The sequence below is a fragment of the Ailuropoda melanoleuca genome, chromosome 9, assembly GCF_002007445.2.
Source record: "Ailuropoda melanoleuca isolate Jingjing chromosome 9, ASM200744v2, whole genome shotgun sequence".
In the NCBI taxonomy this organism is placed as follows: Eukaryota; Metazoa; Chordata; class Mammalia; order Carnivora; family Ursidae; genus Ailuropoda; species Ailuropoda melanoleuca.
In genome coordinates this window covers 66,548,118-66,563,835 of record NC_048226.1, presented here as the reverse complement: position 1 = coordinate 66,563,835, position 15,718 = coordinate 66,548,118, and the positions used below count along the sequence as shown (strand labels likewise).

Sequence of the window (15,718 nt, the reverse complement as noted above, 5' to 3'; positions counted from 1 at the left end):
AAGTAGTATTGATGTGGAACCTATCAGAGGGTGACCATTCAATGGAAGGGGGATATTTTGTTGTTAAAGCTCACCCCTGTCTATTTTCAAAGTTTTTCCATATACTCTAGTGCTTCCTAAGTCAGGGACTACCATGGAATGTGGCTGTTATTCCATTCTTTCATATGAACTAAGAACATTTTATTGGAGAAATGATGAATGCAAAATAAAGTCTCAGCCAGTTTATCTCATGGCAGTGCCCCCCCCTCCTTTTAAACCACAGTTAGTAATTGTATTTATCTGTGGGTTTACTTCTCTAATACCAGTGTATTTCATGCTGGTGTGTGCTCTTTGAGAATCAGACTTGTGTTTGTGTGGTTTACCACTTCATATTGAACATCTGGCTTAAGCAGAGGGTCAATGAATGAATGTTGAATGAATGACAGAAACTATATGCAGGTATGTGTTCTTAATGTGGCTGTTTAGCCCTATCTGCTTGAATACTTTTCTAGGTTACAATTATCGAGGCCTTGTTTTATGATATAGAACTGTTGGACCTTGATCCGTGTACTTGATTGTGTATTAGAATGGACCACAAAGTATTTTTTGAAGAGAATTTTACCTGTCCCCAAAGCCATTCTCTTACTCACCCCTAAAGAGAGAGAGAGTTGCTTTTCCAGGTAGCTGCCCAAGTTAGAATCCCTAATTTTCATAAGGGCTGTCAATCCTACCCTTGGAACTGCTGATTACTCCAGTGTATTGCAAGATAAAATACATGTTTTCTGTGTGCTTTTCAGTGAATATAATTGAATTCATTGTTACTTAATACTTTCAAAATTTTGAAGGAGAACATTAATATTTAATGAAGCTCTTTGAAGGCTATTCTCCTGGAGTGGGGTTTAACTGTGGGTCTATATCAGAGCCACCCATAGGGCTTTTAAAAGACCTACTGAATTAGAACCCCTAAGGTGTGGGACCTGGGTCACAAGTGTTTCTGATGCATAGCCAGGTGTGAGAGCAGTACTCTCTGTAAAGGTTTCTACAGAGGCACTCATACCCCAAAGAAGTATATGTAAAGACAGGTTTTTTTATGTTTCCCATAAGTTGAAGTTCTGGGTGTGTAGATTAGTTTCATTTGTTTGTAAACAAGCACTTTTCTTCAGTGGTTCAATGAACACTTAGGAACTCCTGATATTTACTTCCCATTCTCAGCACCTACCAAAGTTGAGTATGTCTGCAAATTTAAGGTATGAGCTGGGGAGTAGCGAGAGATATGGGTAGAAGGGTAGACTTGGGAAGGTCTTTTATGTGATATGAAGCAGTTAAGATCTTTTCCTTTCAGTATAATGGAGAGCCACTGGAGGGTTTTTTTTTTTTTTTTTTAATGGGAGAGCAATATGATCAGTTTTTTACTTTTGTTTTAAAGGAAGGTAACCTTGTCAACTATATGAAACGTAGATTAGAATGGGGGAGAAAACTATGACAAGGAGGCCAGTTAGGAAGCAAGTCTGTACAGAGGTAATGAGCAGAAGGATAAAACAGGATTGAATTCTAGCCTTGTAGCTTCCTTTTTAGTTTAAGCCCTTAAGCTTCAACCAGTCTGCTCTACCCTTGACTTGATGACTTGGCTAAAATTAAAGGCTCTACTGAGAAGTCGTCCCTGACTGTCTTCTTTTGACCTCTTGTTTTGGTGGTCTCTTAATGTCATCTTTTGTAATACTTTCCTTTATTATTATTTTTTGCTGATTTCATTCTTGTGTCTTTATATTTTACATAGCTGCCACTTTTCATGATAACTGCTACTGGATAAAAATGTCTGTTGAACTAATTGTCCTCTAAACATGCTATTCTTGGTTTTTTCCTTTCTATTTTGTGCCTTTGCTCATGGCCTCTTTTTTCTAGAATGTTCATCTCTCTCCACCCATATTTTGGAGTTTTAACCTTTCTTTCATAGTTCAAATCCCTCCCTTTCTACAAGTTCTTTCTGCTAGCTCTACCATTTCCTTATTTTAGTTCTTATAGCATTTAAGCTGTCTACTATGTAGTTTATGCTACCTTGTTTTAATTTTTTATGTATTCTGGGAATATGGATATTCTTCCTCTTTGAGTTGGGCAAGATTTTTACATATCAGTGTATACAGCTTGCCCTTAATAAATATTAAGTAAATATTAAATAAATAAACATGTGACTATTTGTCCCTTTCTGAGTCTTCCTAAAAACAATTAGGGTATAAACATAGTTTATTCTGCTCTGAAAGACATAAAACTCCAGAAATATTTTAAATTGTTAATTTTAATTATCAGAATTTAAAGCAAAAATAGTTGTAATTACTTATCTCTGGAATTTTAAAGGCCCAAATAAAAGAGAATTAAAAATAATTTTTTTGGTTTCATTGAATTATAGAGTATTTTAAAGTTGAGTATTATTATTTGACTGAATGCAAACTCCCTTAAAGATTTATATTTAAAATGCTTTAGTTAAAATACTTTCATTTGTTCCTTATGTTATATGCGAAGTCCTTTGCCAAAACAAAGACTTATTTTCTTGGGAATCACTCAGAGCATTTGGGCCTCTTCTGCTTTGTAATCCTGTTAAATTTCATCCATGAATTAAAGCCTAATTATGCACAGTTGGTGAACCCTACATATAGACAATTTGATGTATAAGAGATATTTACTCATTAAGTTTACTTATTGGAATAGTATGAAATGTTGAAAATACTTTGTATTGGGATTAAGAAATAATTTTCTTTGGGAATTAACTAAGTTTAATTGTCTATATATTTTTCTTTAGCCCATATGTTGTAAAGTATTATGGCAGTTATTTTAAGAACACAGACCTCTGGATTGTTATGGAGTACTGTGGTGCTGGCTCTGTCTCGGACATAATTAGATTACGAAACAAGACGGTAAGTATTTTTAAATTGTTTTGCTAATCTCATTTCTAAAGATTCATACTTTAGAATTTGACTGGGTAGTATTTTGTTACAAAGAAAATATCAGTGTGAAAAAAGAAAAGGTTTTACAGTGTAAAAGGATCTAGTATGAGGTGTGAGCACGAGCCATATATTTTTGTGTGGCAAATTCAAGAGTCAATATGATTGTTTAATTTATTTGTTAGGAGATTTTTGGTAAGTCACTGAGAATCTACCATGGTATTCCATTTCTTCATTTGGAATCAGTATGTAAGTCATGGCTAGAATTTTATTTAAAGTTCATAATATTTATGGTATTTCCTTAGGTTTTCTGTGTTATAATCTATGGCTGGTAAACAATTGAAGTTTTATGTTTCTGAATTTTAAAAAATAATTGAAAAACAATTTTTGCCTTTATTTTCCCAAGTATTGTCAGGATGTTTGAAAATGATAAAGCTAGCTCATAATTTTGTGTGTGTGTGTGTATGTGTTAAACAAACCGGATTAAGTTAGTGAAATGTGTTATTTAATAACACCTTTTTATAGTTATGCTTTAATCCTAAGTAAAAGAGCTATTAACAAAATTGTTTAATTTATGCTAGAAGTGCATCTAATTTACTTGGATAATTTATAAGGACAAAAGGGACCTTTTTATCTGTGAATGAGTAAGACTGAATCAGTGAAATAATTTGTTATTCTGTAGAATAGTAACCTAATTACTATATGGCATTATTGTATGTTGTCAGACATATTTCAGTAAAATACATTCAGAAAAATACTTAACTACTTGAGTCAATTTGTGGTTAACCAGAATCATTTTAAAGTTTGATTGGGGAAGTACATTGTAAGTTTATCCTACTAATTTTTTTTTTTCTGTTAGAGAAAATAAAGTAAATAGGATTTCTTTTAAAAGAAGTGAAATAGAAGTTAAAATAATCCCTGTTTTGACAGAATGAAGTAAGTGATTTGTGACATTCTAATTATATAGTTTAGGATTTCTATGGTGCTTAACTAGTATTTATGTAAATCAGATGATTCTTGACTGGCAGAACAATGCATTAATTGAAAATAATTATACTCCAGTTAGAGGAGTGTTTTAAAATCATTTCAGGGCTAAACTCAAGGCATTTGGTATTTAAAATTATCAAGTATTAGAAATACGAAGTAAAAGTGTGTGAAATGGAAAATCTTGTTTTCTTGATCTTAGATGTTAATGTTACCTTTGTGAATAGATAGGAAATACTTGATTGAAGTACTTTATTATCTTGTTGCCAATAATTACAAACTGTGAAGGTATACTGTAGTTCTAAAATACGGATATGAATGAATCATTATCCTCAGGAATCTCCTTTACCCGTTATCAAAGGGAATATTTTACCCCATTCACGTTCTTTTTTTGGAAGACAGAATCCACTGAATATACTGGGGAGTCACACATTTGGAATAGTTTGTTATTCTCACAGAACAGTTATCCTTGGGTGTGGGGTAACGTGGAAAAGTCCGATTCCCAGATATGAAAAAGAACTCAGAGCAGCACGAGATAGGATCAGGAGCCGTGGGTGTATAGTCCCTGGATGTTGCCTTGATAACAGCTCTTGTTACATCTCAAGAATATTTGTATCCTACTTTTCTTTCATTTATGTATTATCAGAAAAGAGTACCACTATTGGGAGGATTAGCAATATAAGATATGTGTCTTTCCTTTTTTTTTTTTTTAAATGCCTGGACATTGTAAATATTTGATCATTTTATAGGAATGATCACGAGTGAATTTCAGCGGTGTGGCTGTTATTGATTAATTGGCTGGCTTTTAAGAATGTGACCAGTGAAACAGTTGTCCTTGATCTGTTAAAACTCACTCTAGTAATAATTTGTTTTCATGGTCACAGAACAATCAATTTTTTCCTAAGGGTTTGGGGACTTTTTTTTTTTTTTAGAGTTATATGCTCTTTTGCTTTTTTGTTATATGCTTTGTTGTTTCTTTTAATTTATTAATTTAATGCACCTATTTAATACATTTTAAACAGCACAAGACATTCTTACTGTTTATATTATCAGTGTTTATGCTTTTTATTGTTCTTTATTCTTTTCTGCATTTCTCAGTTGCTCGAAGAACATGTCTTTTAGTGCTTTTATGCGGGTATGATGGCCATAAGTGAAAATGTTATTTCACTTCATTTTTTGAATGATGTAATTACTGGGTAAAGAATTCTATGTTGGCAGTTTCTTTTCATTTTTGATTTAAAAGGAATGACTTTTGGAAGACCACCTAAGTAATGTCTTTTTGTAGAATTGTGCTTGTCTTTGGAAGATATCTCATTAGGGATGAAGTATTGCTGATTTTTAATTATCAGTTGCTGTCTGGTTTTGATCAGATGTTTCCTTGAAAATTAAAGGTACAGGAAAAACAAATCTGATTAAGTTACATACCTTTTAAAAAACATTTAAGTTTAATCTGTTTTGCCTGAAGTGTAATGCTGTTTATGTCTACCTCCCTCTTTGTACAGTTTCCTAACTTGTCACTTTTATTATGCACTTTATTTATTTATTTTTAAAGATTTTATTTATTTATTTGACACAGCCAGAGAGAGAGAGAGAGAGAACACAAGCAGGGGGAGTGGGAGAGGAAGAAGCAGGCTCCCAGTGGAGGAGCCTGATTTGGGGCTCGATCCCAGCACACTGGGATCACGCCCTGAGCCGAAGGCAGATGCTCAATGACTGTGCCACCCAGGCGCCCCTTATTATGCACTTTAGAATAGAAATGGTTCCGCTCCTAGAATAGAAACTGGATTCATATTTTGGTGTTTTTGTGAATGTTATTATTGCCTTATCCTCTCCGCCACCTTTGAGTGTTTCCCTTACCCCCAGGCTTTGCCTAGTGAAATTGCATCCATGAGGGACCAGCTCACTTATCATGTCTTCTTTGAAACTTTTCCTGTTTTCCTGGGTAGTTTTTTATCTAATTGGTTGATTAATTAATTGGTAAGGCTTTACTGTATATTCACACATAAAGAAAGAGCATAATAAATTCTAACTGCTATTATTGTTATAATTTTTACTATTATTACTTTTTTACGTATTTTGACTAGTAGATAGACTGCACCTTTTATATGTATATTGGCTCTTTTATTCCTTTTTGTGCTTATCGTTTTGTTATTGTTGTCAGCATTTTTCTTACCAGTTTTCAGGATTGCCTGACAGTTTGCTAATATTATATGAGCGCTTCATATATTTTAAAAGTCATAAAACCAATTATCTTATTGTCAGAATAGATAATAAAGAAGGAGCTTCAAAATATCTCTTTTACCTTGGCCTATACTTTTTCTTTGGGAAACATCTAGGAAAAGATAAAGGCATAGAATTAGGTTTAAAAATTAATTAGGCATATTCCAGTGATTGGAACTGAGGCTGAGCAGCAAAGGGTTGGGATTTTATCTATTTAAAGTTAGCTGCCTAACATGAGACAGATCAGAGAGTTGGCATTTGAGCTAGTGAATGGTAATTGTGGTAATCAGTGGTAGTGCTACTAGAGATGGGATGAAGTTGAAACCCTTCTGTATTCCACTGGGTGATAAAAGTTTCTCTGAGTCTCCTGGTTGCGTTAAAGTAAAAATCACTACTTAGTTAGTATTCATTGACTCTTTCAGCTTCTGAGTGTTGGGGGATCTGTAAATATATGTGAGTTAAATTCCCGATTTCTGTGATCAGACTCACAAATACAGCTTGAGTCATGATGTCATATATTTTAGTAATTGACTATATTTCAAAATAATTATATTGTGTTGAACCATCTTTTAAGTGTGGTGAAACCTATGTGTAGGTAACCCTTCTGTGGTATCTAGAAATCACATTTAATTGGTTAGCTCCTAGTGTTTAGGAGAAGAATAGTTGCAATTGCCTTTCCCTACTATAAGCCACTCAAGGACAGACATTTTTATGTATTCATTTTGGAAATATTATAAGTGCCTGGAGTAACTGCTGGCATCTAGTAGCTGCTGGCATTTGATAGATGTTTGTTGAACTGAAACAGGATCAATTCCTTGGCTGCTTATCCTAGGAATATAAAACAACTTTCTCCATCTATCCAGCGTCATGTTTTTGTACCTCAGTTGTAATTTGCATGGCTACTTCTGTTTAGTTTTAATATTACAGGTTATTGAACAGATATATTCATATAGCCAAGAAAGACCATAGAAAGTGTGGTTACCAGTAACCTTGGAATGCGTGAAATAACAGCATCTATCACATTAGTTTCCTTATGTTTACAGAACTTATATATGTATGTGAGTTTAAGTTTTTGCTTAATTTTGCAAATGTGTATCTTGATAACTTTAACCTTGATAGGGTTAAAGCTGGCTGATAAAGAAACCTCTTGCCTTTTGGTGTTATTAATGGAAGTTCATGTAAGCATTATTTATTTATTTTTAGTGTTTTGAAGTTTAAAAAGAATAAAAAGTCTAATATTTATGGGAATATGTAAAATATATTTATGGGAATAATTTTGAAGATTCCTTGTGAGGAAATATTTAAAAACGAATATATTTTATATCAAATGTAATTTAACATCTAAACATTTATGTGTTTCAAGTATTATATACTGCAAAGTAGAAATACACAACTCTGAAATTAAAGCTTTTTCAAAGCAGATTATATTTCGATTAGAAACTTTCACAATTACTTTCGTAATTGTTAAGCTATACCTTGACATATAGAAGAAATAGAGTCTATGTCTTAGACATTCGTTGTGTGCTTGGAAAAGTTCTAAGAAAATAAAGGCCTAAGGTTATTCTCTCCCATTTGGGCCCATTTTTTGATTTGACCACTTACTTTAATTTAACCTGGTGTTGTGGATTTTAGTTTAGCTCTTTCACAGATGAGTTTTATGATCTGAGCAAGTCATTTACCTGACAGGAACTTTAGCTTCCTCGTGTGTTAAATAATAGTTAACATCTATATTGCTTTACATTTTATTTGGCAGTTTTATTTTCCTTTCAGTTGAATAGAAAGGTTCAAAACATTTATGGATCTAGGGGCAGTGCTTTGCAGTAGAAGTACAAATAACTAATACATTTTCTGTTGTTGCATTGTTGAGATAATCTCTATATAAAACTGAATTCGACTCTATGAAATAGAGTTAGAATTCTTCAGGAGCACTAAAGGAGAAGATCTTAGCCGAATAGAGAAGTTCAGAGAAAGCTTCGTAGGAGATAGAACCCCTGTAGCAGATTCTTGGAAGAGGAGGAGCCATCGCCTTAGAATGCAGGCTCCACCAGGGCGGGGTTTTATCTTTGTTCACTGCTTATCTGCATTCTTAGCACAATGCCTGGCACGCAGGGTGCTCAGTTAATACTTGTTGCATTCATAGATGGGTGAATGAATGAATGAGTGAATGAATGAATGAATGAATGAATGAATCAGAGAAGAGAGGGCAGAGGACATCTTGGAAGAGGAAACAGTGATATGCTAAAATTATATTTCCCTCTCTACAAGTTCAGTGTCATACTTCTAGGTCATCTGAAGGAGAAAGTTCCCAGCATCTGGTTTAAATGGATTTACTTTTCTCACACATAATTGCTCAGAATCATTGCCACATTGTAGTTTGATGGATCTTTGTTAGGATCATTATGTTGTTGTATAATTTTTTGGTTTTCCTGGAGGTGTTCCCTTTGGTTTTTTTTCCCTTCATGTTTAGGGAAGCAGCATATGCCGTCTTTATCATTTTGTTAATGTCTTCTACCTTCTTACTCATTTTACCTGTTTCCTGGAATTTATGTGATTCTTCTTTGAGAAGATATTCTTTGGAGCTTCCTGATTTCTTGTTCTAATGTGGACTCATTGCTTTTTAGGTCTGCTGTACAGCTGCATCCTTGGAATTTCTTTTCACTGGACTTTTGGGTTAGTGCCATCATTTTCTTGTATTTTTCCTATTTCCTTTGATTTCACCCTGTTTTGTATTCTTCCTAAACTGTCTTCTTCATGGTACAAGAATAAGTGGTCAACTGTTTGAGTCCTTGCATGTCTGAAAATGTCTTTACTTTGCTTTCACAGTTGATTGATAGTTAGCTTATGTAGAAATTCACATTGAAAATAAGTTTCTCTCAGAGCTTTGAGAGCTTTCATATATTATCTTCTAGCATCCGGTGTTGCTAATGTTATAGCTAATGCCTCTCAGAGTCTTATTTACTTGTAGGTTTTTTACCTGCCCCCCTCCCCAAATCTGGAACTTTTTAGGCTTTTCTTTTTATCCTGATGGTTCTGATACTGCACAAAGAACAAGATGCTTTCACAAGGATATGCCTAGGTGTGAGTCTTTTCTATTAGTTATGCTGATCACTCAGTTCTTTTCAGATAAATACTTGTGTCTTTCTTCAGCTTTGGAACACGTTCTCTGATAAGCTCCTCCTCTGTTTTCTTCACTGGATGGTGAATCTCCTGAATTTTATTCTTTTTTTTCCCTACTAAATTTTTTTCAAGTCTTTTTGCCTTTTGGGGAGTGGGTAGGGTGGTTTCTTCTACTTTATTTTCTGATTCTTTTAACTAAACTTCTTATTTCAGGAGTTATATTTTAATTTACAAGAACACTTTCATTTTTGATTATTCCTTTTTTGTAACATTTTAATACTGAGACAGGGATGCAAAAGTTTTTCTCATCACTCTAAGAAAAATAAACTTTTAAAAAGTTTTTTTCTGTTTCTAGAATCACCTCTACTTCCTCTGGGGTGGTTGTTTCACTTGTTTCCATTGTTCTAATCTTGTCCATGGCAAGGCTGCCCAGCAGGAAGGCTGACCAACTCTCACTGGAAGCATTGGGCAATGCTTTTTGGCTGGCAGGTATAATTTTAGGGTGAATGGGCTGGGAGCTGGCTTTTAGGGGAAGGACCTACAGAGGCAATTTGTTCAGTTTCTTAAGAGAGTACCCACTCCCCCTCCATCCCCATGTGGGTGTCAGTGCCAGAATGCATGTCATCTGCCTATACACGGATGGGGGTAGGGGTAGAGTAGGGATTCCATGTTCTTGTTTTCTTTTCTTATTCCATTGTCTTCTTTTCAGCTTCCATGGAAAAGCTAGCCACCATTTCTGTCCCCTTCTTACTCCTGCCCCCCACCTCCCCAGTGGTGCTAACTGTAGCCCCCTGGAGTTTAGTTGGCAGTCACTCCTTTTGTTGCAGACCCCTTCTTTGCCTGCTCTTGGCTGTGGCTCTTTCCATAGAATGCTTCCAAATTCATTATACTCTCCTGTGGTGATTCTTTTGTTATTAGTTTATTTATTTTTTAAAAGTCTCTATCAGCTTAATGAGATTCCAGGAGGAGGAGAGGCAAATAACTAAAATTAATTACAAAATTTAGGTTGGCTTTTGAACCTGAGTCAGTGATATTCCCCCCTCGCCTTATGTATATTTTATATAACTTTCATATTCTTAGATGTTTAGTCCAACTACTTTGAGGAGTAATTTGATAATCCCTTATAAGGTTGAATACATACACACCCTGGGATCCATCCAACAGTTCTCCTCTTTCATCTGTACTTAGAGAAATCCTAGCACAATTGTACAGTGAGACATAGACAAGAATGTTGTCACAACAGAAAATTAGAAGCAAATTTAAATCTTGATCAGCACTAGACCTTGGACTAGAAGATTGCTATTGTTCTTTCTGTCTACATAATTCTGTAGCTCTTGGGGAAAGGTAAACTCGGAGAGTAGTATTCTGGCTGAAACCTTTCAGAATACCCAGTATCCAGCTGTTCAGATGAGAATGACATTAAAATACCAAATAAATTTTGAGTTCTTAAAACGTATATAAACATTTATCTTGGTATGTAAGAGAAATTTTAGTATTTACGTTTACCTGGAAGAGATATAGTTCTGTGATATTGTGTATGGGGAGTGGGGGAACAATTGAGGGAACAAAAATAATGGAAAGGGAGTTCTAGACTTAAGAAAGCAACTCCTAAGTTATGTATATATGTTTTCTTCAAGGCTTGTGGTGGGCGTGTTGTTTTATAATGGAAATAACTGGGAAAGCCAAGTTTTATTTAGACATCACTTCTTTAGAAGTGTGAAGGGCACATTAAGATCATTCTGCTTGGTAAAATTCTGATCGTTAGTTTTATAACTGTTATTCTCAACCCCAGTGACAGATTTTTGATATTTTATGAGTAGTTATTTATATAGTATTGGTATGTGTCAAGCACTATTCTAAACACATTGTGTATGTTTTTGCATTTAATCTTCATACAAGGATTAAACAACTGTATGAGGTCAGAACGATTATTGACCCATGTTGTAAATGGGAAACTGAATCATAGAGTGATAAGTAGATTAGAGGGAAGGAGAGGGTTGAAATTATATCTAATTGCTAGAATTGAATGATAGTAGTTAAGAACACAGACTCTGGAGGGTAGGGTATCTGGGTTTGAATTCTGGTTCTGCTACATACTAGCTGTGTGAACTTGGGCAAACTTCTTAACTTCTCTGTTACTCGTTTTCTTCATCTGCTAAATGGGATAAGAAGACCACCCTACTTCATTGAGTTGTTCTGAAGATTAACTATATGAAGTACGAGGAACATCACCTAGCACATAAAAAGCCCTGTATGTATTTGGTCTTGCTACTGTCGTCATCGTCCTGTCATCTTTGCAATCAGATGTGTTTGAGCAGAATATACAGAGGACTGTGGAACAAAGAACTGAATCCTAGCATTCACCATGGGTACTTTGAATTATCTTTGTTAATGAGGGAGGTATAGACTGAATAAGAGAGCTACATTTTTAGGTACAGTGAAAGGTTCTTTGATAGAATCAGACAGTGGCTATTCACAACATACTAAGGTATTTTTCCTAGTACCCTTTGAATTAATGCCTTGTACATAATAGTCTTTTTAGTAAATATTTGATTTATTGTATTTTGAAAATATATGTTCTGCCTTGATTTGTGTTTTGTATTACTTCAAGTAGATTTTTTTTTTTCTTGGTGAAGGCATACCAATTTCTTATTGACTTAAGATTTATTTGGAGTTTCAAGTTTAATATTATTTCATTGCTAATAATAGAGATCTTTTTCATTTGTATGGATTTCTGTTCCATAAAGTGCTTTTCGGGGGTTTATATTTGCCTCTGTGTTATTGAACTAATTCACGTTTGACTTCCCTAATCACTTTGTTGCATGCTCCCCCTTTGTGTAATAGATACTAGTTCATACAGGATTTGCAACTCCATATATATTGAGTGCTTTTCTGTTGTCTTCTGATCTCTTTTTCAGGAATCTTTTCATGTGGGAAAGGATTTTAAAATGTCTGCCCACTGACCATTTTCACAGTAGAGTATCAGTTCTCTTTCTCTTCAGATCAAGGGATTATAAGCAGTGTGTATATATGTATATTTACATATGGTGTAAGTAGTGAAAGCTTTCATTTTGAATCACTAGTTGTGGGACTTTGTGATAGATTATTAATCTTTTTTTTTTTTTTTTTTGCCAAACATCTGCAATCCAGATTTCATGAAAGACAACCTCTCTCTGCCCTTTTGTATATAATAATGGCTAAAATATTCTGGTTGTGTTTTCTAATGTATGTACTTTGTGATGAGCAGATTTGTGTTTTTCTGGAAGAATCCCATAAATTTTTTTATTATTTAAAACTGCGGCTATATTATAGCCTCAACCCTTCTTTTTTTGGGTGGGATGAGATAGAGTGGTGAGGGGTGGGAGGGAGTTACTGAGTTGCTCTGCTGTTTTTCCCAGTGTTTTCCTCATGTTGAATACCTAAGAGCCCCATTAAATGTATGTATTCTTTTTCCCAAGAGAGAAGGAGTAAGAGGGGGAGAAATTTTGATTGTAAAGAAGTTGGAATCTGAGGATTGATGGATGTTCAGATAAAGTCTTATGTAAGCTTAAGTATTTCCTTTGAGATTAGGTATTTCAGAAATTGCTATTTAACTCCTCAGCTTTCTCTAAACCACTGGTTTTTAGCAATGTGTTTGGTCACCATTTTATGTGATTATATCATGTATGCCATAAAAACTAATGGCACTGAAACATTCAAGGAGTTCTATAAAATGAGAAGTCTAAATGTAATATTAATACGATTTGGAGTAAGCATTTATTAGCTGGGGGAAGTGGTACTAGGAAATGAAGACAAAAAAGGAGACTTAAAAAACCCTGCATGTTCCTTTTAAAAAACATTCTTATACTACTTTCCCCACTCCCAATATCGTACTCCTTTTGTTTGGGGGCAGAATATAGAAATCAACTTCAGAGATCTCATGCTGTTAAATATATGGAATAACCTTCAATATTTTTAGATTTGGTCAGTGGTTTGTGCTTTATACAAACCTTTTTTCTAGGGATTGCCCCACTTTTTGGTATCGACTTAAGGTTTACTGTATCAGTTTCAACTCTTGGTTATAAGTTATGGAAAACCCAGCCTAAACTGACTTAAGCCGAAATAGGAATTTATTTGCTCATATAACTAAAAATCTTTGCAGAGCTAGTTTCATGCATGGCTGATTCAGGATGAAAGGAATTACTTGAATTCATCTTTTTATTTTGATACCTCTGTATTGAGTCTAGTCTCACACAGATTTTTGCCTCATAGTTACAAGATGGCTGCCATCAGCTAGTGGGTTTTTTATACCTTCTAGTTGAAGTCCAGCAAGCAGTTTTGTGCCTCACTGCTTCTGAATGGGTCATGTGCCTTTCTCTGAGCACATCATTGTGGCCAATGAATGTGATGTGGTAATTGGATTAGATCTTGGTCTGTGTCTAACCTGGAGCTAGGATGAAGCTGACTACCAGAAATATATGTTCTGAGGATGGGGAAGTAGTGATTTCTTAAGGGGAATCAGAGTATGTTAGCAGGAGAAGCGTGAATGGGTGTTAGAATGGCAAAATATAACGGATAATTCTATATATTTACTAAAACTAAAATCAAAACAAAACAAAATATATCAGGAGTAAAGCACAATTAAAAAACCCCACCTCTAAATAACTCCTAAAATGTATGTTAAATGTTAGAAGCATTATTTATTGGCATTGGGAGTTGAAGCTGTTGGGTCTTCAACCCTTTCTGCTTCTGTCGCAGTAAGGGAGGGAAAGGCTGATACTTCTCTGGGAACCTGTTTCTGCTGTGTCAGCAGTGAATGTTTGCCTTAAGACTTCTCCTGGGAAGTCTGTTCATCAGGATGAAAGACCCGTGGTGCCTTATTAAACCAGGTGGGCTGACCCTGCTATTAGTTCTGGTATCCACGACCCCTTTTCTTAAGAAGGATTTTCTCACCTTGAGCAGGTACTACTGTTCAGAGCTGTACTAGAATCTTAGGAGAATGAGTCCTTTTGTGTGGAAAGTAATTCTTGCTCCTTATTTGGTGTATCCCACAGAGTGAAACTGAGTTCTAAGTATATTTCACACATGCCTCTTAAAGTTCCAAGCCACAGCATTAACATGACCATGCACTGTAGGATTAGACCTTTCAAATTTTTCATAGCAATCATGTGCCAGGTCTTAATCTCTGATTAAATACCTCATACACATTACGCTCCATTACATCTTTCCTAAATCTTTTGATTGGATTATAAACACTTTTCTTTATGATTTTTCCACATTACAATATAGTTCCTCCAATAGACTTTCTCTTCCACCTTAACTAAGTAAATTAACCTTACATAGGTATTTCCTTGGCTGCCCTTATTGGTAAACTGCCCAGTCTTCACCTTAGTTGCTATTCTTCTTGGCATTTCTCCCAGTTCTGTTTCCTTTTCATCAGTCAGGCCCACCTTCTTACACTTTATTTTTATATGGTACATTCCTCGCCTGGTGGACTGCCTGTCACTGCCAGATGGACCGTGAGCCCTCCCTCCCTGTCTTAAGTCTGACCCTGAGCACACCATGACAATAGCTATTTGAAGTGATATGGTTTAGTGGAAGGACTCTTGGACGAGGAACCAGCAGACAGACCCAGCATTGATTCCTGTGTTGTTACTTAGTAGCTCTGTGACCAGGGGTACATTGTGTAACTTCTCTAAACTTAAGATGCCTAAGCCTAAAATGCACCTAATATCATATTACTTTCCTTACCTACCTCAGTGTTTTCTTGTGAGGAACAAAAAGAATGAGTGTCAGAGCATTTTGTAACCTGGAAAATTATTCTTCTCCTCCTCCTCCTCCTCCTCCTCCTCCCCCCCCCCTTCCTCCTCCCCCCTCCTTCCTCCTTCCTCCTTTCTTCTTCTTCTCTTCTTCCTTTTTTTCTAAAGATTTATTTATTTATTTATTTATTTGACACAGAGAGAGAGAGACAGCCAGTGAGAGAGGGAACACAAGCAGGGGGAGTGGGAGAGGAAGAAGTAGGCTCCCAGTGGAGGAGCCTGATGTGGGGCTCGATCCCAGAACCCTGGGATCACACCCTGGTCCGAAGTCAGACGCTTAACGACTGAACCACCCAGGCGCCCCTGTAACCTGGAAAATTCTGCACAAACTTAAATTTCTGTTTTATTACTACCAAGGCAAAAACTTTAAAAATGGTATATAATTTTTAATTACTAATGATTTAAGAATTTTATATTTGTTGAAATAGTGAATATTCTCTAGCATTAGAAAAATATGCTAAAAGATTATTGTGTTTTACCCAGTAAAGTGTTGGTTAATCTTAGGAAATCAAGAGATGTTTGTAAGTTAATTTTCCAGAAAATGGGAATTTAGCTTCTTAGGTAGCAGAGCTCTAATTTTAACAATTTTATTTTCTTTTAAGATTTTATTTATTTATTAGTGAGAGGGACTGTGCATGCTCGCGCGCATGCGTGCGAGATAGAATGAGTGAGTGAGCAGGAACG

General features: G+C 35.2%; 1 protein-coding gene across 1 annotated transcript in view; it reads left to right on the top strand.

Moving 5' to 3' along the window:
- The window catches only part of STK3 (serine/threonine kinase 3), a 261,084-nt gene that overhangs the window by 53,084 nt on the left and 192,282 nt on the right, over positions 1-15,718 (top strand). The window contains exon 4 of the mRNA XM_034668361.1: positions 2,774-2,888. Within this exon, the coding sequence (XP_034524252.1) occupies positions 2,774-2,888 (115 nt within the window). The remainder of the gene's footprint in view (positions 1-2,773; positions 2,889-15,718) is intronic.